Source organism: Anopheles arabiensis, chromosome 2 (assembly GCF_016920715.1).
Source record: "Anopheles arabiensis isolate DONGOLA chromosome 2, AaraD3, whole genome shotgun sequence".
NCBI lineage: Eukaryota > Metazoa > Arthropoda > Insecta > Diptera > Culicidae > Anopheles > Anopheles arabiensis.
Genome location: NC_053517.1, coordinates 11,604,822 through 11,625,714, shown reverse-complemented (window position 1 = coordinate 11,625,714; position 20,893 = coordinate 11,604,822). Strand labels below are relative to the sequence as shown.

General features: G+C 51.2%; 5 protein-coding genes across 6 annotated transcripts in view; 1 reads left to right on the top strand and 4 right to left on the bottom strand.

Annotated features, from left to right (window-relative positions):
* Positions 1-19,907, top strand: part of LOC120903313 (40S ribosomal protein S12, mitochondrial) — a 60,709-nt gene extending 40,802 nt beyond the window's left edge. For both annotated transcript variants that reach the window (XM_040312669.1, XM_040312678.1), the window contains exon 3: positions 19,382-19,907. In XM_040312669.1, coding sequence (XP_040168603.1) covers positions 19,382-19,743 — 362 coding nt within the window. In that variant the 3' untranslated portion in view covers positions 19,744-19,907. The remainder of the gene's footprint in view (positions 1-19,381) is intronic.
* Positions 952-4,405, bottom strand: LOC120903147 (aminopeptidase N-like). Its single transcript, XM_040312399.1, has 2 exons — positions 3,252-4,405; positions 952-2,862 (listed from the first exon to the last, which is right to left on the bottom strand). The coding sequence occupies exons 1-2, from the start codon at positions 4,286-4,288 to the stop codon at positions 1,026-1,028; spliced, it is 2,874 nt and encodes a 957-aa protein (XP_040168333.1). The 5' UTR covers positions 4,289-4,405; the 3' UTR covers positions 952-1,025.
* LOC120903158 (aminopeptidase N-like) lies at positions 5,074-8,054 on the bottom strand. Its single transcript, XM_040312410.1, has 2 exons — positions 6,676-8,054; positions 5,074-6,603 (listed from the first exon to the last, which is right to left on the bottom strand). Exons 1-2 carry the CDS (start codon positions 8,021-8,023, stop codon positions 5,132-5,134), a joined length of 2,820 nt encoding a protein of 939 aa, XP_040168344.1. The 5' UTR covers positions 8,024-8,054; the 3' UTR covers positions 5,074-5,131.
* On the bottom strand, positions 8,993-12,064 carry LOC120903135 (aminopeptidase N-like). Its single transcript, XM_040312375.1, has 2 exons — positions 10,633-12,064; positions 8,993-10,547 (listed from the first exon to the last, which is right to left on the bottom strand). Exons 1-2 carry the CDS (start codon positions 12,047-12,049, stop codon positions 9,076-9,078), a joined length of 2,889 nt encoding a protein of 962 aa, XP_040168309.1. The 5' UTR covers positions 12,050-12,064; the 3' UTR covers positions 8,993-9,075.
* On the bottom strand, positions 12,201-15,500 carry LOC120903139 (aminopeptidase N-like). Its single transcript, XM_040312388.1, has 4 exons — positions 14,433-15,500; positions 14,014-14,354; positions 12,684-13,947; positions 12,201-12,607 (listed from the first exon to the last, which is right to left on the bottom strand). The coding sequence occupies exons 1-4, from the start codon at positions 15,473-15,475 to the stop codon at positions 12,379-12,381; spliced, it is 2,877 nt and encodes a 958-aa protein (XP_040168322.1). The 5' UTR covers positions 15,476-15,500; the 3' UTR covers positions 12,201-12,378.
* Positions 19,908-20,893: the final 986 nt, after the last annotated feature.

Below are 20,893 nucleotides of genomic sequence, written 5' to 3'. Positions count from 1 at the left end.
TCGACTTATTGTGTATTAACGATGTAAATAATTCTGTCAATGGGGGCCTTTCCGTTTTAAGCTCGTAGGCTGAAATTTCAGCCTATCAGCTGTTTGCATTGTATATCAGTTTTCGAGCAGCTATCTAAGTGGGTATAATATACAGGTGGGCTTATCCCAAGGTGTATGAATTTTGAAGACTGATTTTTATCGCTTCTGTTTCTGAATGAAGATTTTAAGAGTGTTTTGTGTATTCGTCATGCCTTCAGAAAGCTTGTTTGAACAAAAGCTTTCACCCATTCTGTCAAAAAGTGATATTCAAATTTGGTTATAAAACATGCTATGAGACCACCTGGGCTACATGCACTTTGATTCTGGATTCCACCACGTGATCTCTTTAATGCACCTTGGGATAAATGTAAACAAACCCGTGTTTTCGAGCAGGTACTCGAATCTAATTCTAGCTTTGAGGCTAGAATAATCTAGACTGAAAATTGCAGGCTAGTTTTTTGTGTGGTTTTGTATGGAGTGTTTACATGATTTCAGCCTCCAACTGTCAAACTCCATACAAAAAACTAACTTGAATCGTGAAGGCCCCCAATTTCTGATTCTGCTAATTTACCTAGAAAGAATCATCTATTCTGATCAGGGATACTATTCCGTACCATGGAATTAAGACGTTTGCTTCGGAATAAGGACTACATTTGCTACCTATGGGTGAATTTAAACATTTTTTTTAACCTATTTATTGCTACTGACCCCAACAGCGGTTGGAGTTTATTTTTAAATCGAAATAAATGAACAATAATGATAGCTTTGTAATCGATGGAATTCAACCACGAATCCTTGTTGTTCAAAAGGATCGAAACACTACGAATGAGCTTACGCTATTGGCCGACAGATGGCGCGAGTGCGTTTGTGGTGAATACAAGTGTGGTGAGAATATATATGCGATAAAGAAAAAGGCACAAATGGGTTTCGGCAAGAGGCTTTTTTATTGCTTAGGAAAAAGTGTCAACGTTTTTTTTTTAAATAAAATCCGTGCTTCACAGCTCCTGGGGGGTGGTGGCCATCTGCTCCAAGAACTCTACCACCACCAAACCCTCCAGTGTGTTGAACCAGTTGAAATTGTTCTGCACCGTACTGCGGGCACTGGTGGCGACCGATTCAGGGATCTGCGAACCCAGGCTGACCAGCAGCGCATTCAAACGGTCCAGCTCCGGCTGATTGTTCGTACGGGAGGCAATGTTGGACACCGCACTGTTCAGTGCCGACTGGCCCAACCGCTGCACAAACTCCGTCACCCGCGACGGTACCATGAGGAAGTCGAGCACCGCGTCGACGCCCTCGCGGCTTGCACCGTACACGGCGGATACGATGCGCGTGCGCTCCGTTGCGAGCAGCGCGTCAAATTCGGCCCCACTGCCGAGTGCCGTCGTGAGGAAGGATTCGAGCTGGGCGGGCTGGCGCGAGCATGCCAGCGCGTCGATCAGCACGGTGCGGTGCGCTTGGTTGCGCGAGCTCTTAAACTGCTCGTACACCCAGACGAAGATTTCGTCGGAGGCGTCGACCAGCCCGTTGCAGTACACGGCGGTCGCAATGTCGGGATGCACCGGCGTCCTGGCCTGGTAGGCCGCGGCGAGCGCTTGCTTCGTTTTCGCCAGACAATCGCCGTGCCCGACGCGACAGGCCCAGGTGTTGATGAACTGCTTGAGATAGAGCTGCAGCAGCGTCTCTTGCGCAGCGACACTATCGATCGCCAGCGTCGGATAGATGTCGAGCAGGAGATGATTGGCGTACACCTGGAAGTGGGCGTAGTGTGCCGTACCGCGCAGCTTGTTGTACAGATAGGTAAGCGCACTGCCCGCCGCCGTCCACGGTGCGTATTGCGTTTCCCTGCGCAGGTAGCTCATCAGCCGGAGCGGCACGGCAAAATCAAGCCACTCCGCGCGGGCCAAATTGTAGGCATCGTTCACGAGCTGCGCCCGGTTACGGTGGTGGATCTGGGCCGGATCGTTGTGCAGCGCCTCGATCAGCAGCTCCCAATTGTGGGCATCGTAGTTAACGCGATAGTAACCGTTCTGCTGGCGGTTGAAGATGATCCACTGATCGTTCGGTACGCCGGTGGCGATCTTGTCCGCCTTCGCGGCCAGCCAACCGTACCCTGCCGGGGTCGGTTCGAAGTCGGGCGCATGGCCGCCGGTAAAATCGTACGGCACGTAGTACACGTGCCCGCTCGGGAGCCGCTTGCTCGAGAGGAACCGCTCCTGGGAGAGGATCGCTTCCTGCTGCTCGCCGTACGTGCGGTACACCGTCAGCACCGGGAAGCCCGGCTCGGACGTCCACGAGTCCATCAGCTGGCGTACGGTGACGGTGGCGGGCAGCAGGGTGGGTGCCAGCGATACCAGCGCCTCCTGCAAACCGCCGTACAGATGGTCCGCCGTCGCACCATCGAGCTGGCGGGCGGTCATGTACGTCTTCAGGCCGTAGCGCCAGACCGGGTCGCCCAGCACCGCACGGAACATGTTCAGCACGCTGCCCGACTTGTCGTACGCGACCGTATCGAACAGGGCGGCAATTTCGCTCGGCGAGGCCGCGTTCCAGTTCATCGGGCGGACAGTTTCGCTCGCATCCGCACCGAACGCGCTGTGGATCACCTCGACCGTGAACAGCTCCCAGTACTCGCCCTCCGGGTACGCTAGCTGGGCGGCATAGTACTCGTACAGCGTGGCGAACCCTTCGTTCAGCCAGATGTACTCCCACCAGTGCGGGCTGACCAGATTGCCGAACCACTGGTGCGCGTACTCGTGGGCGATGATGGTCGTAACGCTTTTCCTGTTGCGATACGTGTTTATGGCCGGGTTGAACAGCAGGACGGGCTCACTGGAAAGGGGGAAATGGAAGCAGTTGCGATGCGGGATATGAGAAACGACCGATTGAGAAGCACTTGTAGTGGATGATGTGCTGATTGTACAGCAATAATGCGATTGTTAACGACCAGATAAGCACCGATTGCACGCGCCGCAGGAGCATTGGTCCCCCAACACCACCCCACCCGTGGAACATATTGAGCATGCGGACATATCAGTTCGGTGTCCTGCTGGCGCACCTTCAAATCGCAATGAGTTGCCAGTTGGAGAATCAACCACACGGAAAAGCAACATTGCCCATGAATGTGAAGGTATATCAGTAGCACACACACACACACACCCTGTTTACAGCATATCGTAAAATGACTATCACTATTTACTTTTTCCCAGGACAACACTTACCCATACGCGACCAGGCCCCAGTTTTCCATCGCACCGGTGCCACGATCGGGGATGGCTATTTGCGTCATCTTCGGCATATAGTCGTAGTACGAAATATCCATATAATCGCTCAGCGCGTCCAATATCCGGTTGCCCGCCTCGAGCGGAAAGGCCGTCTCCTCAAACACGTTGGGGCGCGCGTAAACCGTCTGCCGGTCGGCGGTACGGATCGTAAAGTCGGTCACGGCGAACGCCAGCAGATAGGTGGACATTAGCGGCGTAACCTCGAACCGGCTCGTCACGTAGTCGGCATTGTCCGGATCGGGTGTGGGCGCACCGGCCAGTGGCATGTTCGCAACCGCGTTATACTCTTTGTAGTGCGTTAGCTCCAGCTCGAACGATGCCTTCAGGAGCGGCTCGTCGTAGCACGGAAAGGCGGAACGGGCGTGCGTTGGCTCGAACTTGCTCGACGCCAGATAGCGCCGGTTTCCGTTGTTGTCCAGATAGGACGAGGCGAAGAATCCCATATTGTTGTTGTTCTGCAGCGCGCCCTCAAACTCGACGCGAAGGTAGTAGCGCGATCCGGCCGGCAGCAGCTGCGACACGGCAAGCGTTAGATGTTCCGTGTCGGGATCGGTACTGTGGGCCACCTGTTCAATCTGCGCACCGGCCCCACCGCCGACCGCTTCTTCGTGCAGAAACGCTCGCTGTACCGTAAGGCGGCGGTTGTGCAGCGTCACCGTTGTCGTTGGTTCGAGCACCTCGAACAAAACCTTAACCGTGCCACTGAACTGGCGACTGTTTTCGTGGATTGCCGTCCGGAGCGCGAGATGGTAGTGGATGGGTGAGGTGTTGTTTGGAAGACGGTAGGATTCATCGACCGCCTGACGACGGTTGGGAACCGGAAGCGAACCCGCCAGGTCGCTCAGCTCTCGCTCGAAGGAAAGCGTAAAATCGGAAGGTTCACTGAGCCACTGCCAGGCAGGCCGGGTGGCGAATGTGGTGGGGCTGGCCAATAGGCAGAGCAGAGCGGTGATCAGTACGGTTCGTGCCACCATCCTGCTGCCTTGCCGTGGCCGGTGGTGGGTTAGACACTACTAAAGCAAACTTTGCAATTCGATCAATCCCTTTGGCGGGATTAACACTAACTGAACATTCGGAGGTCGATCGTAGCCTAGTATATATGCTTGTTTTGGGGTTGTAGATAGCGCGTCGCGCAGTTATACTATCGATGTATGACTATTGTATTGCTTGTACCGGGTGCATCGTAAAGATAAGATAGCGCGAGAGAGAGATACAGGATGATGGACGATCTCCGGATAGAGATAGGCATATAAACAGAACGCTGCCCGTGTCCGTGTGTCCATGCAAACGTCACGCAAGCAATTTCCATTTATCATCCTACCGTTTGAAGGTAAATGTAATGCACAGCTATTTAATTTTAACTGCACAAGTTTCAGTAGCTTGGTACAATGTGGTGGACCATGCTTGTGGCAGTTACAAACGAAAAGTAATTGCCTTAAGCCGCTTGTTATCGAATGATGCTACTTTTATTGAGTAGCGAGATAAGAAGTGATTACGAAAGCCATCTTCGACCCACTGGTGGCCGTCATGGCGCTTGTATTGTTTGTTTCATAAGTAAGCGACTTTTAATCGATTGCTGTGCTGTTATGAATGAATTGTTCGCATAATTTTGTATCGTTGTATACTGCTCCTGATAAGAGCAGCAGAAACACTTGTCATGTATAATTTTTGTTCTGTGCTACCGTTTCTATCGAAGGACAATCAAGTAATGTTTGGCTCGTGGTTTTAGCCGCTACAAGTTATACTATTTTTGAATCAAGTTGTATTTTTATTGCATTACAAAACATCAAACGCTGTCCTAATCAGTGTGGTTCAAGTTAGTTGGTAAAGTCAGAAAAGTACGTCGTAGAGAGGACTCCTTCGTACGTTTCGAACCAAGCGGCATTTGTCTTAACGGTACGTACCGCAGCAGCAGCCGTTTCGGGGCTGATCAAATCACCCAGAGCGGCCAAGAACTGCTCCAGCTGTTCCAGCTCTCCGTCGTTGTTGGTACGCGAGGCCACATTCGAAACGACGTTATTCAGTGTTCCCTGGCCGAAGCGACCAACAAACTCCTGAGCCAACAAGGGATCCGACAGGGCCTCAATCATCGCCTCCACACCAAACCGACCGGCCGAGTAGATCGAGGAAACGATGCGGGATCGTTCACCGTTCAGCAAGCTGTTCAACTCGGAATTGCTACCAATGGCAACGGTAAGCAGCGAGATGAGTTGCGATTGGTCCTGAGCACAGCCCAGCGCATCGATAAGCAGCTGTCGCTCTGCTTCGTTGTTGGAGTTGATCATCTGGTCGAATAACCAACGGTACTCGTCATCGGTAGCACCCTTGAGACCATAGCAATACACCACGTACGACACGTCCGGATGCACTGGGGTGTTCGTTTCGACGGCCGTATGCAAAGCTTCGGCCGTTTGGCGAAGACACTCGGTGTAGCCAACCCGGCAGGCCCAGGTCGAGATGAGTTGCTTCAGGTACTTGTCGAGTAGCGTTTCGTCCTCGGGCACAGTAGCGATGTCACCGAAGCTGTCAAAGACTGGGCCAATGAGAGCATCGACGTACACGATGAAGTCGTGATAGTTGGCCGTTCCACGGAGCTTGTTGTAGAAGTAGTTCAGGACACCGTTGGCCGCAGCCCACGGGGCGTATTCGTGCTCGTTGGAGAGATATCGCAGCAGGTCCAATGTGAGGGCCAAGTCGTGACGGCCAGCCCGTGCAAGATTGAATGCGTCGTTGATCAGCTGTGCCCGGTTGAAACGATGGATAGCGGAAGGATCCTCGCGCAAAGCGTTCGCAATCATCAGCCAGTTGTGTGCGTCGTAGTTGACGCGATAGTATCCCGTCTGCTGCTTGTTGAAAATGATCCACTCGTCGGCAGAAGCGCCGGTTTCAATACGTTCGGCCTTGGTCGACAGCCACTGGAAGTCGGAAAGGTCCTCAAAGTCTGGGCTGGAAGCACTGGCGAAAGAGTACGGAATGTACCAGACGTTGGCGTTCGGGGAACGTTTGTCAGCGTAGAACCGCTCCTGCGAAAGGATCGCCGAACCATCGTTGTAGTTACGGCGCACAGTCAGCACCGGGTAGCCGGGCTCCGTGGTCCAGCTATCCATCAACTGCTTGACGGTGTATCCGTCCGGGAGCACGTCCTTATCGTCGATGGCGGTCTGCAGACCAGCGTAGAGATCGTCAGCAACAGCACCGTCTAGTTGGCGGTTCAACAAATAAACCTTCAATCCAGCGCGGAAGTTATCGTCACCAAGCGCCATACGGAACATGTTCAGTACGCTTCCAGCTGTAATAGAAAAAATAATAAGGTTATGAAGTGGATCAAGATAAGAACAAAGTACATTGCAATAAATCTTACACTTGTCGTAAGCAATGATATCAAATAGCCCCGCGATTCCGGACGGTGTCGTAGCATCTTGAGTCATCGGTCGAGTGGAATCAGTCGCATCGGGTCCGAAGGCATTGTGAATATTTTCAATCGCGAACAGATCCCAGTAGCGCTCCGATGGATAGGCGAGGTCCGAGCCAATGTATCCGAATAGTTCAGCAAAGCCCTCTTTCAGCCAGACATAGCTCCACCAATGCGGTCCGACGAGGTCACCAAACCATAGATGAGAATACTCGTGCGAAATGACCACCGCAACCGATTTACGCACACGGTAGGTGTTTCGATTCGGGTTGAACAACAGAGCCGTTTCACCGTACTTTACTAGGCCCCAGTTTTCCATTGCGCCACCACCACGGTCAGGAATAGCCATCTGTGTCAGCTTGGGCAGATAGTCATAATAATTCACATCAGTGTACTCGTTCAGCGCATCCAATATCTTGACACCCGCTTTCAAACCAAACTCGGCCTCATCAATTGCATTCGGGCGGGCGTAGACCTGCTGGGTGCCATCCTCAATTGACACGAAATCGGAAACACCAAAGGCAAGCAGATAAGAAGACATTTTGGGCGTTGGTCCAAACTTGGTCGTGACGTATCCTTCGTGCTCCTCCGACGGCACAACCTCTTCGACAGGCATGTTCGACACGGCGTTATATTCGGCAATGTGTGTGATCCACAGGGTAAAGCCAGCCTTCAACAGTGGCTCGTCATAACACGGGAAGGCCATGCGGGCGTTGGTCGACTCGAACTGCGTGGTACCGACGTACCGACGCTCACCGTCATCGTTGACGTACGACTTCAGGAAGAAGCCACTGTTGGAGGACGTTTGAAGCAAACCACTGTACTCAACAGTCAGCACATAGCTGCCGATCGGTAGCACCTGACCCGGGTGGAACGTAAGCTGCTCGGTGCGTTGGTCAAACTCGTGGTGCGGGAATCCAAACTCAACCAGCAGTCCATCTTGATCCTTGGCGTAGAGAGCAGCCGATGCGATCAGCAGATCACGGTTATGCACAACGATCGCATCAGTCGGCACAATGACGTCGAATTCAATGTCCACGATACCACTGAATGCGCGACTTCCAGTGTGCAGATCCGTATGGAGACGGATCGTGTAGTGCGTTGGGACGGTATCGGTCGGTAGACGGTAGCTCTGATCGATCGAATCATCCCGAGGGCTGGAAGTATCCGGCGCGGGTGCAAATTCACGATTGTTCCATTCCGGATGGGCAGCTGATCGCTGTCCAAAGACGGCAAGCGTCGAGCTGGACACCACCAGCAAGAGCAGCACAATGTTCTTTCCCAAATGTAACACCATCTCGTCTGGAGCGAGACACTGAGGTGTGCGTTGGAACACTGTCCATGTTTTATACCGTATCGTCCACCCATATCTTTTGCAAGATATGCTAATCGGAAGAATGATTGACAATATACAAGAGCCACTGAATTACACAATAGCGTTGTCTCAATCGGAGCTCAATTTCATCCCGACATGTTCGATGGTTCCGTTGGAAGTATGAGATAAGGTTAGAAGCCTTTGACGAAATTCATTAGTCTATCATGCTCCGTGGGCTGGGCCGGTCTCGTGGTACATTCGTCAACTCGCACGACTTATAAACATGCCCGTCATATGTTCAATCCCCGAATGGACCGAGCCCCCCCCCATACATAGAACTGACTATCATGCTAGGTGTAATCAATAAGTCACTGAAGCCAAGCCCACTAGTGGTACTGGCAAAAAGGCCTTGACCGACAATGGTTGTTGTGCCAAAAAGAAGATCATATGTGCCGTAGTTATCTTTTATTGTGAACCAACGGAGTCGTGGTATGTTGGCTTCATCTGATCGATTGCAGCGCGGAAAGGTGGAACCTTTATTGACTTAGTAGATCTCAATCCAAACGATAATATTTCTCATTTGTAATCTCGATTATCCGTTCTTCCGTTGTAGTCACTACTGCAAATAACAGCTACCATATCAATAATGGGACAAAAATTAGTCGATAGCAATACTCAATTCAATACGGGAAGCTACAATTTTTTAAATAAACCTAAACAGCTTAAAAAGTTGTGTTACTGTCTGGCATAACAACCTATATCTTTGATTGGCTCAATGGTCTGAAAGGACAGTGAAGAAATTGATCTTGAGATATCAGAATGCATTTAATGAACGAGATATTTTTAATGCTTTACTTTGTGTATTCGCTACTATACAGCAATGATTGTAGTAATCTTACGTTGTGGAACTCACATGTTTTGTTTCTTCCTTTGATCGACTACACCATGTTATTTACATGAAGGAATCAATGTGTATTTTTATTTGCAATTTTTAACAAAACACCCATACTTTGTTCCAATTCGTGTCGTTCAAGTTAGTTGGTAAAGTCAGAAAAGTACGTCGTAGAGAGGACTCCTTCGTACGTTTCGAACCAAGCGGCATTTGTCTTAACGGTACGTACCGCAGCGGCAGCCGTTTCGGGGCTGATCAAATCACCCAGAGCGGCCAAGAACTGCTCCAGCTGTTCCAGCTCTCCGTCATTATTGGTACGCGAGGCCACATTCGAAACGACGTTGTTCAGTGTTCCCTGTCCGAAGCGACCAACAAACTCCTGAGCCAACAAGGGATCCGACAGGGCCTCAATCATCGCCTCCACACCAAACCGACCGGCCGAGTAGATCGAGGAAACGATGCGGGATCGTTCACCGTTCAGCAAGCTGTTCAACTCGGAATTGCTACCAATGGCAACGGTAAGCAGCGAGATGAGTTGCGATTGGTCCTGAGCACAGCCCAGCGCATCGATCAGCAGCTGTCGCTCTGCTTCGTTGTTGGAGTTGATCATCTGATCGAATAACCAACGGTACTCGTCATCGGTAGCACCCTTGAGACCATAGCAATACACCACGTACGACACGTCCGGATGCACTGGGGTGTTCGTTTCGACGGCCGTATGCAAAGCTTCGGCCGTTTGGCGAAGACACTCGGTGTAGCCAACCCGGCAGGCCCAGGTCGAGATGAGTTGCTTCAGGTACTTGTCGAGTAGCGTTTCGTCCTCGGGCACAGTAGCGATGTCACCGAAGCTGTCAAAGACTGGGCCAATGAGAGCATCGACGTACACGATGAAGTCGTGATAGTTGGCCGTTCCACGGAGCTTGTTGTAGAAGTAGTTCAGGACACCGTTGGCCGCAGCCCACGGGGCGTATTCGTGCTCGTTGGAGAGATATCGCAGCAGGTCCAATGTGAGGGCCAAGTCGTGACGGCCAGCCCGAGCAAGATTGAATGCGTCGTTGATCAGCTGTGCCCGGTTGAAACGATGGATAACGGAAGGATCCTCGCGCAAAGCGTTCGCAATCATCAGCCAGTTGTGTGCGTCGTAGTTGACGCGATAGTATCCCGTCTGCTGCTTGTTGAAAATGATCCACTCGTCGGCAGAGGCGCCGGTTTCAATACGTTCGGCCTTGGTCGACAGCCACTGGAAGTCGGAAAGGTCCTCAAAGTCTGGGTTGGAAGCACTGGCAAAAGAGTACGGAATGTACCAGACGTTGGCGTTCGGGGAACGTTTGTCAGCGTAGAACCGCTCCTGCGAAAGGATCGCCGAACCATCGTTGTAGTTACGGCGCACAGTCAGCACCGGGTAGCCGGGCTCCGTGGTCCAGCTATCCATCAACTGCTTGACGGTGTATCCGTCCGGGAGCACGTCCTTATCGTCGATGGCGGCCTGCAGACCAGCGTAGAGATCGTCAGCAACAGCACCGTCCAGTTGGCGGTTCAACAAATAAACCTTCAATCCAGCGCGGAAGTTATCATCACCAAGTACCATACGGAACATGTTCAGTACGCTTCCAGCTGGAAAGTAAAATACAGAAAAGAATACAGAAGGAGTTCCCCATGAGTACGATAAGAATGTACGAAATGTATGAAAACTACTCACATTTGTCATAAGCGATAGAATCAAACAGTCCCGAAATGGCGGACGGTGTCGTAGCATCTTGAGTCATCGGTCGAGTGGAATCAGTCGCATCGGGTCCGAATGCATTTTGGACGTTCTCTACCGCGTACAGATCCCAGTAGCGCTCCGATGGGTAGGCCAGATCAGCTCCAATGTACCCGTACAGGTTGGCAAAGCCTTCGTTTAACCAGATATAGCTCCACCATTGCGGTCCAACCAGATCACCAAACCACTGATGTGCCAACTCGTGAGCAACTACCACTGCGATTCCCTTGCGCGTGCGGTACGTATTACGGGCCGGGTCGAACAGCAGTCCCGTTTCGGCGTACTTGACAAGTCCCCAGTTCTCCATTGCGCCACCGCCACGGTCGGGAATAGCCATCTGGGACAATTTCGGCATGTAGTCATAGTAGTTCACATAAGTGTATTCGCTCAGCGCATCCAATATCTTGACACCCGCTTCCAAACCAAACTCGGCCTCATCCATCGCATTCGGACGGGCGTACAACTGCTGGTTGCCATCTTCAAGTGCAACGAAATCGGAAACACCAAATGCGAGCAGATAAGAAGACATCTTGGGCGTTGGTCCAAACTTGGTCGTGACGTATCCTTCGTGCTCCTCCGACGGCACAACCTCTTCGACAGGCATGTTCGACACGGCGTTATATTCGGCAATGTGTGTGATCCACAGGGTAAAGCCAGCCTTCAACAGTGGCTCGTCATAACACGGGAAGGCCATGCGGGCGTTGGTCGACTCGAACTGCGTGGTACCGACGTACCGACGCTCACCGTCATCGTTGACGTACGACTTCAGGAAGAAGCCACTGTTGGAGGACGTTTGAAGCAAACCACTGTACTCAACGGTCAGCACATAGCTGCCGATCGGTAGCACCTGACCCGGGTGGAATGTAAGCTGCTCGGTGCGTTGGTCAAACTCATGGTGCGGGAATCCAAACTCAACCAGCAGTCCATCTTGATCCTTGGCGTAGAGAGCAGCCGATGCGATCAGCAGATCACGGTTATGCACAACGATCGCATCAGTCGGCACAATGACGTCGAAATCAATATCCACGATACCACTGAATGCGCGGCTTCCGGTGTGTAGATCCGTGTGGAGACGGATCGTGTAGTGCGTCGGGACGGTATCGGTCGGTAGACGGTAGCTCTGATCGATCGAATCATCCCGAGGGCTGGAAGTATCCGGCGCGGGTGCAAATTCACGATTGTTCCATTCCGGATGGGCAGCTGATCGCTGTCCAAAGACGGCAAGCGTCGAGCTGGACACCACCAGCAAGAGCAGCACAATGTTCTTTCCCAAATGTAACACCATCTCGTCTGGAGCGAGACACTGAGGTGCACCACGAAGGATTGACCACGTTTTATACCATGGTGATATCATGAGGAAGATATGCTAATCGGAAGAATGATTGACGAGACATCATCGGTTACACAATAGCGTTGTCTCAGTTGATACTCTGTTACTCAATGTTGGCCTCAAAATGGCCGCGATCGATTCATTGGATATGTAAATGATAAGGCAGGCAGGTGTGTACATCCGACTTATTTGCTTATGAACAAATCACACTCTAGCTTCTTTTATTATGATTCAACCTTATCAGTCAGGCGCCGATTGACTTCACGTGATAGGCAATCGGAGAAGGTACAGCCTGATAGTTGTTGACATTAAAGATTGACAGCTAGAGAGATAGCAAATCTTAACCGTACATTCTAGGGAAGATTGTATTGCTCCAAAAACTCGCCCACGATTAGTCCCTCCGCTGTAGTGAACCATTGCGGACGTGCAGCTGCCGTATCCCTGGCATTATTGAGTGTACCTGGTGGAAGGATTCCATTCATTGCCGTGAGCATCATTTCGAGGCGGGCCATTTCCTCTGCTCCGTTAGTGCGCTGGGCAATGTTCATGACGGCATTGGTGATCGTTCCTTCCCCAACAATGCTGTGGAATGAGAAAGAGGTATAGTTGAAACATTCCTAATAGGCATTTTTTATACCAAAACGGATCAAATACATACGCCAAAAGTTGCTGCACCGAGACGGGATCACTGAGCACATTCATGAGCGCAAGCGTCGGTGCTCTTCCACCGGAGTAGATTGCTTGGAACACTCGATTCCGTTCCTCCGACAGGTAGACGAACGTTGTGTCCGGTGCGGCACTGAACACGATCGTCGCTAGGAGTGAAGTAATGCTGTCCGCATTCCGAGCACAGCCAAGCGCGTCTATAAGATCAGTCCGTTCGGCCTGATTGCGCGACGCCATCAGCCGCTGGAAGATGAGCTGGAACTCCTCCGCGCTGTCCTGCTGCAAACCGTAACAGTACACCACGGCCCGCACATCCGGATGTACGGCTACGGAGGACTCTCCCTGACCGGGCAGGAACTCCTTTCTGAGTGCTGCTCGCGATCGCTCCAAACAATCCTTGTAACCGATGCGACAAGCCCAGCCGGTGATCAACTGCCGCAGGTACTTGTACAGCGTCGACTCACCCTGTCCGACCGTATCCACCGAAAGTGTAGAGTAAACCTCCTCGATCAGCTCATCTACGTACACCAAAAACGCATGCTCATGCTCGGTGGCACGCACCTTGTCGTACAGGTAGGTCAGTACCTTGTCCGCCGCGTACCATGGCGCATAGTCGCGCTCGGCGCGCAGATAGCGCATGAGCCGCAACACAACCGCCATATCGAGCAGATCGGCACGGGCCAGATTGAACGCATCGTCTATCAGTTGCGCACGGTTGGCCCGGTGTATGGCGTTACGGTTGGCCATCAGTGCCTGCGCCAGCAGGTCCCAGTTGCGGCGATCGTAGTTCACGCGATAGTAGCCCGTCTGCTGTTTGTTGAACACGACCCACTCATCGTCCGGTACGGGCGTTTCCAGTTTGGCCGCCCGGGACGATAGCCAGCCGGCGGTGGTGAGATCGTAGAACGTTGCGGACGATTCGTACGCATAGTTGAAAGGGATGTGCCACACGTGGCCGGTCGGCAGAACGCTCTGCTCGAGGAAGCGCTCCTGGGAGAGGATCATCATGCCGTCCCGGTACAGCCGGTACACGTTCAGCACGGGAAAGCCGGGCGCATCGGTCCAGGAGGCAAGCAGATCGCGCACGTTCGCCGTTGGCGGTAGGATGTCCTTCCCCTCGACGGCACGCTGCAGGTGCAGCGCTAGGTTCTCTTCCGTTGCAGCGTCATAGCCACGGTCGGTCAGGTACTGGGTCAAACCCTGGCGCCACTCGCTTTCCCCTAGCACATTGCGGAACATGTTCAGCACACTGCCGGCTGGAAGTACAAGTATTTTAATCACTCGCATCGCAATAAAGCATTCCATTCTCTTGCCCAACAAACCTTTCTGGTACGCAATAATATCGAACAAACTGCTCACTTCCGCCTGTGTCGCCGCCTGCCAATTGATCGGACGGATCTGTTCGTTCGCATCCTGAAGGAACGCTCGCTGCACGACCTCCACACTGAACAGCTCCCAGTACTCATCGCCCGGTTCGGCCAGCCGTGTCGCAAGGTACTCGTACAGCGTCGCAAAACCCTCGCTCAGCCAGATGAAGTCCCACGAGCGGGGGCTAACCAGATCGCCAAACCACTGGTGCGCGTACTCGTGCGCAATGACGGTCGTAACGCGTTTACGATTGCGATAGGTATTTACGGCCGGGTTGTACAACAGCGACGGTTCCCTGCAATATATCAGTCGCTATCGATGAGCATCGCATCTAATAAAAACCAATCCCGCGCTTGATTATGACACCACTTACCCGTACGTCACCAGGCCCCAGTTCTCCATCGCGCCCGTCCCACGGTCCGGCACGGCGATCGAAGTCATCTTGGGCATGTAGTCGTAGTACGACAACTCCAGATAAGAGCCCAATCGCTCCAGAATCGTCGACCCGACGGTCAGCGCGTACATCGCATCGTCCTGCGCATTGCTCCGCACCACTATCTCGTGCTGGCCGTTGCGCAGCGTCTTAAAATCTGTCACCGCGAACGCCAGCAGGTAGGTGGACATTAGCGGGGTACGTTCGAACCGGCTGACCAGATATTCCCTGTTGTTGGGATCGATCTCCGTGCCGGCTAGGGGCATGTTTGCGATCGCCGTGTACGCCCGGTGGTGGGTGATCTTCAGGTCGAAGGTCGCCTTCAGGGCCGGCTCATCGTAGCACGGAAAGACGCGGCGGGCAAGCGTCGCCTGGAAGTGGGTCGTTCCCACCGAGCGCCACTCGTTCGCCTCGTTTCGATAGCGCGACACCAGGTAACCGCTCTGGTAGTTGCGCATCGAACCAGTGTACGCGACCTCTAGCGCGTAATTGCCGAGCGGCAGCATGCCGGCCGTGCGGAACGTAACGTGCTCCCGGACGATATCGATCATGTACGTCGGTGAATCGATCCAGATTTCATTGCCCCCGGTAGAAGCAATCCGATACAGGGCCACACTTGCGATGTTGAGCTCCTGCACATGCATTACGATCAGATCGGTAGGTGCCAGCACGGTCAGATAGATGCGCGTGATTGCACTGAACGTTCGCACATCGTTGTGGATATCGGTGCGCAGCGATATTGAGTAGTGCGTTGGGACGGTTGTATTCGGCAGGAAGTAAGTGCTGTCTACGTCCCGCGTAGCGGCGATCGAGGACACACTGGCGGCGTGGTAGAGCACATCACTTTGGTCGGGTAGAGGGCTGGCTGCAAATACACCTCGTGAGGAGTAATCACCAACGAGAGCCAATAACACTAGCAGTAGTACGGAACCGGTCGGACTACTAATCCACCGCCGGTACCCAGTAAGATGCCACTTAACCATTCTGTAAGCCGTCGAAACGGAGACTGAGCGAGCTTCGCGTACAGGTGCGGCACTTAAAACCTACATGTCACGGGCAAGATAAGCAAATCAAGCGGCCCGCCGTGTGAATGCAGTCATAAAATTGGAATGCATCATTTAGATATCGAACCGAAACTGATTGTCCCCATTTTAGTGTGTAGTTTGGGCTACTCCCATTCTCACAAACAACACAAGTCTATGTGTGTGACTGTGAGATCGCCCCTTTGCTAACGTCATGCGGTGTCTTCGCGGGAAACAAAAGCTGCTGCAATGTATTGAGCTTGTCCAACGCAACGATTATCGCCATTCTTGCTACACATTCTGATAAGGACTATCATTGTCCGGGGATCCTTATGTATGTAAGCTAATTAAATTGAACTTGAACTGGAGAGATCTTGCACAGCAGTATCTAATCTTTCAGGAATTATTCAACAAACGGGAAGGAGTGTGCTTGCGATTGTGATTGCGTGATTTGATTATTTAATGAATTATTCGATGGGGATTGTATGGATTTTAAATGTTCTTTTTAGTTCAGTTTATATACACCAAAAATGAAAAAAATGAATTCTAAAAGCGACTACAGTGAGAATGACAAACTCAGATCAATAGGTCAATTTTGGGAGCAGCTTTTGTCCCCGTCCTGACTCTGCTTTAACTACTTTCTCCCGCGATGTCCCTTTCTAGGTGTAATTATGCACACCTGCATACACACACTCGCACACCGTAACCAATGCTCGTCACCGTAACCAATCGCAAACAACAACCCATCACCCTTACCCGATTGTATGCAATGTGTCAAAAGCTTTACCCCATCTCTTGCAAAAGCTTCCAGCAAACAGCAAACGCGCAAAGACAATCCAACTGGAACGGGAAAAAGCAGCAACAAAAAAAGGAAGCTGTGAAAACGCAGGAATGTTTGGCGGTCGGAAAAGTTCATTTACATATAGATTGGATTGCATTGTTCGCACACCGGCTAATCTCCGGAGCTGAACGAAAGCCGTTTTCGTCCTCTTTCTGTCTCGATTGATTGGGCTGACCCTGTTGTGGAGTTGACAATCGTGGTCAATGGTGCATTACGCGCGTCGGTTGCTGGGATTGCTTGTGCACGTGTGAAAATGGAAAGGATTTTAACGATCGCTGTGGGTTGACCATTTGTTGCCGCCGCGCCTGGTGGGAACTTGCGCATCTCCAGCAGGTGTGACTACTGGGGAAATGTTTTGTATTGCAAAAGCACATTGGGAGCTTTTGTGTGTTTTTTATCGTTTGCATTTTCTGCAAGGATTTTGGTATGAAGATAGGGTGTGAAACTGGGTCACTAAATGTGTCTTCCGAATACTGGTAATTCCTTTATTTTCATCTATTTTACACGCGTCAGTTTTGTAATTAAGTGTAGAATCTTAATTTAATTAAAGTCACACAGAAAGCAATTACCTTCGATTTCGGACAATTCTGCAATTTGTTTGGCTGCTCGAACAACATCCCTCGTCACAATGTCCGGCAACGGGGTTGAACCAAACATCTGCCATCGCAACGGACGGATACGTTGTGTCGCACACGGAAGCGTAATGACCACACGGTGCATGTATCACACCGCCGGGGCCCCTTCTTGATTGGAGGCTGCAAAACAGAAAACAGAGCATTATGTTGCACTTTCTGCCCAGCCAAAGGATTAGTCAGTGGACGGGTGTGCAGGACGAATATATCAGCCGGCCATTTCTGATGGTTTGCTTTTTTTCTTTCTTTCTTTAGTAGCTTTGTTAGGTAAGGAAGAACGGGGGACGGCTCAATGGCTCAATATGAGCGGCGTGTCCTGTGCAAGATTTAGCTGCGTCACGATGCTGACCGATAGCTAATTCGGTGGTCAAGGCACGAAAGGATGGCGTTGCGGAGGGTTAGCATGTTGGTATTGGATACGATTAACGGACGTTCACCAACCGAAAACGCCACGAAAGAGTGGCAACAAATGGCGAAAGAAAAAGGGACCGACGTCGTAGGAACGCGCGTTCTTCTACGTGTTGCAAAGGAACGGATGGACGCTGAATGCATTTAAACCCTTCTAGATTGCGGACGTTGATGTGCTGTGTCCACACACACACACACACACCGATGGACACGCATCGATTGACAGGCGAGTTCCCGTTATGGTTTACTGATTTCACTACGTGCCAGGTGGATTGGAGGATGAAAAAGCGGAGATGAAACAAAAAAGGAACCAAAAGCTTGATCTCTCCTCGCAACGTGACAGATGAATCTCGGCGAACGTGGCCACACTAAATGTGGACAATCGAGTCAGGCTGCTAATGTTTTTTTTTTCTTCTGTCCGTTTGGCAAAATGGGCGAAGGTTTGAGCGATTTCAATCACGATTTTGCGCGACTACCTGCGGCGCCCAGCTGACGGTTTGTTGTGTCCATCCCGGATTCGATCCGGATCCGGAGAGGGTTTGTCCTGTGGATTAGGGCGCATAACCTCCTTCAAAGTGCGCATTCCACAATCCAATCCCAGGGCACCGGGTTGGGTGACGGTCAGATAATGCTTACGTTTCCGCGGCCAATACCTGCCAGCAGCAGGCCTGTCCACTCAGATCGTGGCGCTCACACTCCTCCGCACTTTCCACTGCAATAATGATCGCTCGTGCGTTCGATTGATCGATCGATGGGGGTGGACGCATCACAAACACCTTCTTACACATTGCACCTACCCTTTGCATTTGCAAACAAAAGACAGTAAATCCATAATATGGCTTTTGTTGCCCCGTAGAGAATGTCTCTATTATTGTGGCTTGACAAAAGGATGAGGTGGTCTAAAATTGGTCACCCCGTGCGGTTATGATGCAGCACCGTTCTTCTCGCTTTTATGCAAGTCCTTTCTTTTGTGACCACATCGAATGAAATCGAATTAACCGAACCACTGGCCTAGAGGAGAAAGGTCCGATGCGATGGGTCTAACAGTAATAAGGGGCCAGGGAAGAATGGTGCCTAATCGATCGATCTGTCAAGAGTGTGTGTGGTGTGCATTGTTTCTTCGGAGAGTTTTGCTTTGTTTGCAAGCCCTGCTACTACTACTAAGAAAAGCGTCCACAAAGCGTAAGAACAAAAGGGACGATGGTTAAGACACAGCAACGGCGGTGTCTCGCAAGGAAATAACATTGGGCTTTGGTGTGTTGCGCTTATTGTCGTCGTGCTTTATCGATCCTTCTTCGCCACCATCGTAATTTAGATGATCGGTTCGGAGGAGACGGGTTGAACATGGTGATTACAAGACAAGCCAGTCCGTTGACAAGCCGCCAACACAATCGTGCCGGTACGATCTTAGTTCGGTCGGGTGTGATCGATGTGTTTATTAGGACATAGTTTATGAGAGATGTATTTGGTGCTGAATTTGATCCTGAAGTAATCCTGTAATATAAACTTTCTTAAACTTGCCTTTCCATGTGATCCTCTACTGTAAACAGCTCTCAACGACAGTCATCTTCTGTCTATTTGCAATGAATATCTTGCTGTATTCTTCACCTAAGAAACAACCAAATAATCATACCTAGGCTCATTACAACGATATATCTTCCCAATCAAACTTGCGGTGTCATCTTAATCGTCTTTAGCAAAAGAGTTTATTTGTCAATAGATCCAATTGGCTGTTGGATATTAATCACGCAGCATCCCATTCGCCATGCATGGATCGAATAGGCGAAAGGCAGCTGCGCGCTCGCCAAACAACAAAACCCTTCCCAAGTCCCGGAACGAAAGGCACACAAATAGACGACGCACGCGCGCGCGACCTCCGCTTCTTATAGCACTCCCTCTCGCGCGCACACGCACACGTGCCACCAATCGGATCGATCGTATCGTGATGCTTTAATGAACCCTCTTTCTTCCTTTCTTCTTTTACAGCGATCTCCTCGTTTCTGCAGCGCAGCACCATGGCCACCCTTAACCAGATGCACCGCACGGGGCCCCACTTTAAGGTGCGACCGCCCCGCCAACCACTGGACGGGAAACCGTTCGCGAAGGGCGTCGTGCTGAAGACGCTGATCAAGAAGCCGAAGAAGCCCAACTCCGCCAACCGCAAGTGTGTGCTGGTGCGGCTGTCGACCGGCAAGGAGCTGGTAGCGTACATACCCGGCATTGGGCACAATCTGCAGGAGCATAACATTGTGCTGGTGCGCGTGGGCCGCTGTCAGGATTTGCCCGGCGTGAAGATTAAGTGCGTCCGCGGCAAGTACGATCTGCCGCACGTGATCAAGCAGAAGTAGTTGTGCTGCACTGCGGCGCCAGTATGCTTTTGATTGTTGTGGGCGAGTTAGGCGAGTGACCTCTAGTTACTCGCGTGAAGCTGTCGTTGGAAAAAGAAGAGGTTAACTGCCACGCTGTAAAATAAATCCTGGAAGGATTCCGGCATAGCATTACTACTACACCAGCACAGCGAGTGACGATCATTTGTTTTTCTTTTGCAGGATTTTTTTTTTAGGAAAATTGTCTTTAAAACACACTCTCCAATGAGTTGTTTCGTTTCTTTAGGTAAGAGAAGCTTTAAAGCGCATTGTGCGGTAAAGGAGCAAACGCACCTCCGCACCAAAGAAACCGACGGAAATTTCAATGAAAGAAAGTTGCCATCTCACGGTCGCAATGGTCGCAGTTCAAGAAAGAAAGTAGCGCTTTGAAATCTTCCTGCTACCGTCCCCAGCGGTCCGACCAGCTGTCCGAACATCATCAAACCTTAACCGGGCAAAACGCAGAACATCATTTGCATGAAAATGCTTGCCTTCGCTACGGGGATAACCTTACGCAGAAGATCACCGTGCAAGATCTCTGGGGAAGGTGAGGCGGTGTGTGTGTGTGTCAATAGAATGGTAATTGTTTGAGCAAAAATTAGCAAATCATTACGAAAAGCTGCGCAGAGCACTGGAAGACAACAATTTGCCGCAACAGTTATGACTCTTTCCTAGTTACCTACCCAGCTCTACACCTAACTGGCCATCGAATCGAAGGATCGAGGGAAAAAGGGGTGTACGGATTTGGGCAGGGATTGTGCTCGGAAGAGCAAGCAGCTTTCCTTACCGATTTCTTCTCATTCCGGAGGGACTCGGACCCCGGGGTCAAACAAATCCAGCAATCTATGGTCAAGCAAACGGAGGTGTATGTATGTGTGTTTGCACATTTCCTTGGAAAAGCAACCACTTTCTTGAAACTGTATGGCCCCCGCAAACAATCGCCCTGTTCCGAAGTGTTGTTCTACCTCCTAAGTGTTGCATCTACCGGCGGCAGGGAGAAGAAGGTGGATTATGCCATTTTTTGTGTTAGGGTTAGGGGTTTACTTTGCATCTTTGCCTTTCCTTGCAATGCTGTGTGCACCTTTCTAGTACCTTTACCCGTGCGTAACTTTGTGGCTTCTTGAAGCAAAAC

Coding starts and splice junctions, on each gene's coding strand:
- LOC120903147 (XM_040312399.1), bottom strand. CDS start 4,288: ATGGTGGCACGAACCGTACTGATCACCGCTCTGCTCTGCCTATTGGCC. Junction 2,863..3,251: donor TGGGGCCTGGTCGCGTATGG/GTAAGTGTTGTC, acceptor CCCCCTTTCCAG/TGAGCCCGTCCTGCTGTTCA.
- LOC120903158 (XM_040312410.1), bottom strand. CDS start 8,023: ATGGTGTTACATTTGGGAAAGAACATTGTGCTGCTCTTGCTGGTGGTG. Junction 6,604..6,675: donor TATCATTGCTTACGACAAGT/GTAAGATTTATT, acceptor TTTCTATTACAG/CTGGAAGCGTACTGAACATG.
- LOC120903135 (XM_040312375.1), bottom strand. CDS start 12,049: ATGATATCACCATGGTATAAAACGTGGTCAATCCTTCGTGGTGCACCT. Junction 10,548..10,632: donor TTCTATCGCTTATGACAAAT/GTGAGTAGTTTT, acceptor TTTACTTTCCAG/CTGGAAGCGTACTGAACATG.
- LOC120903139 (XM_040312388.1), bottom strand. CDS start 15,475: ATGGTTAAGTGGCATCTTACTGGGTACCGGCGGTGGATTAGTAGTCCG. Junction 14,355..14,432: donor TGGGGCCTGGTGACGTACGG/GTAAGTGGTGTC, acceptor GATATATTGCAG/GGAACCGTCGCTGTTGTACA. Junction 12,608..12,683: donor TCGGTGCAGCAACTTTTGGC/GTATGTATTTGA, acceptor CTCATTCCACAG/CATTGTTGGGGAAGGAACGA.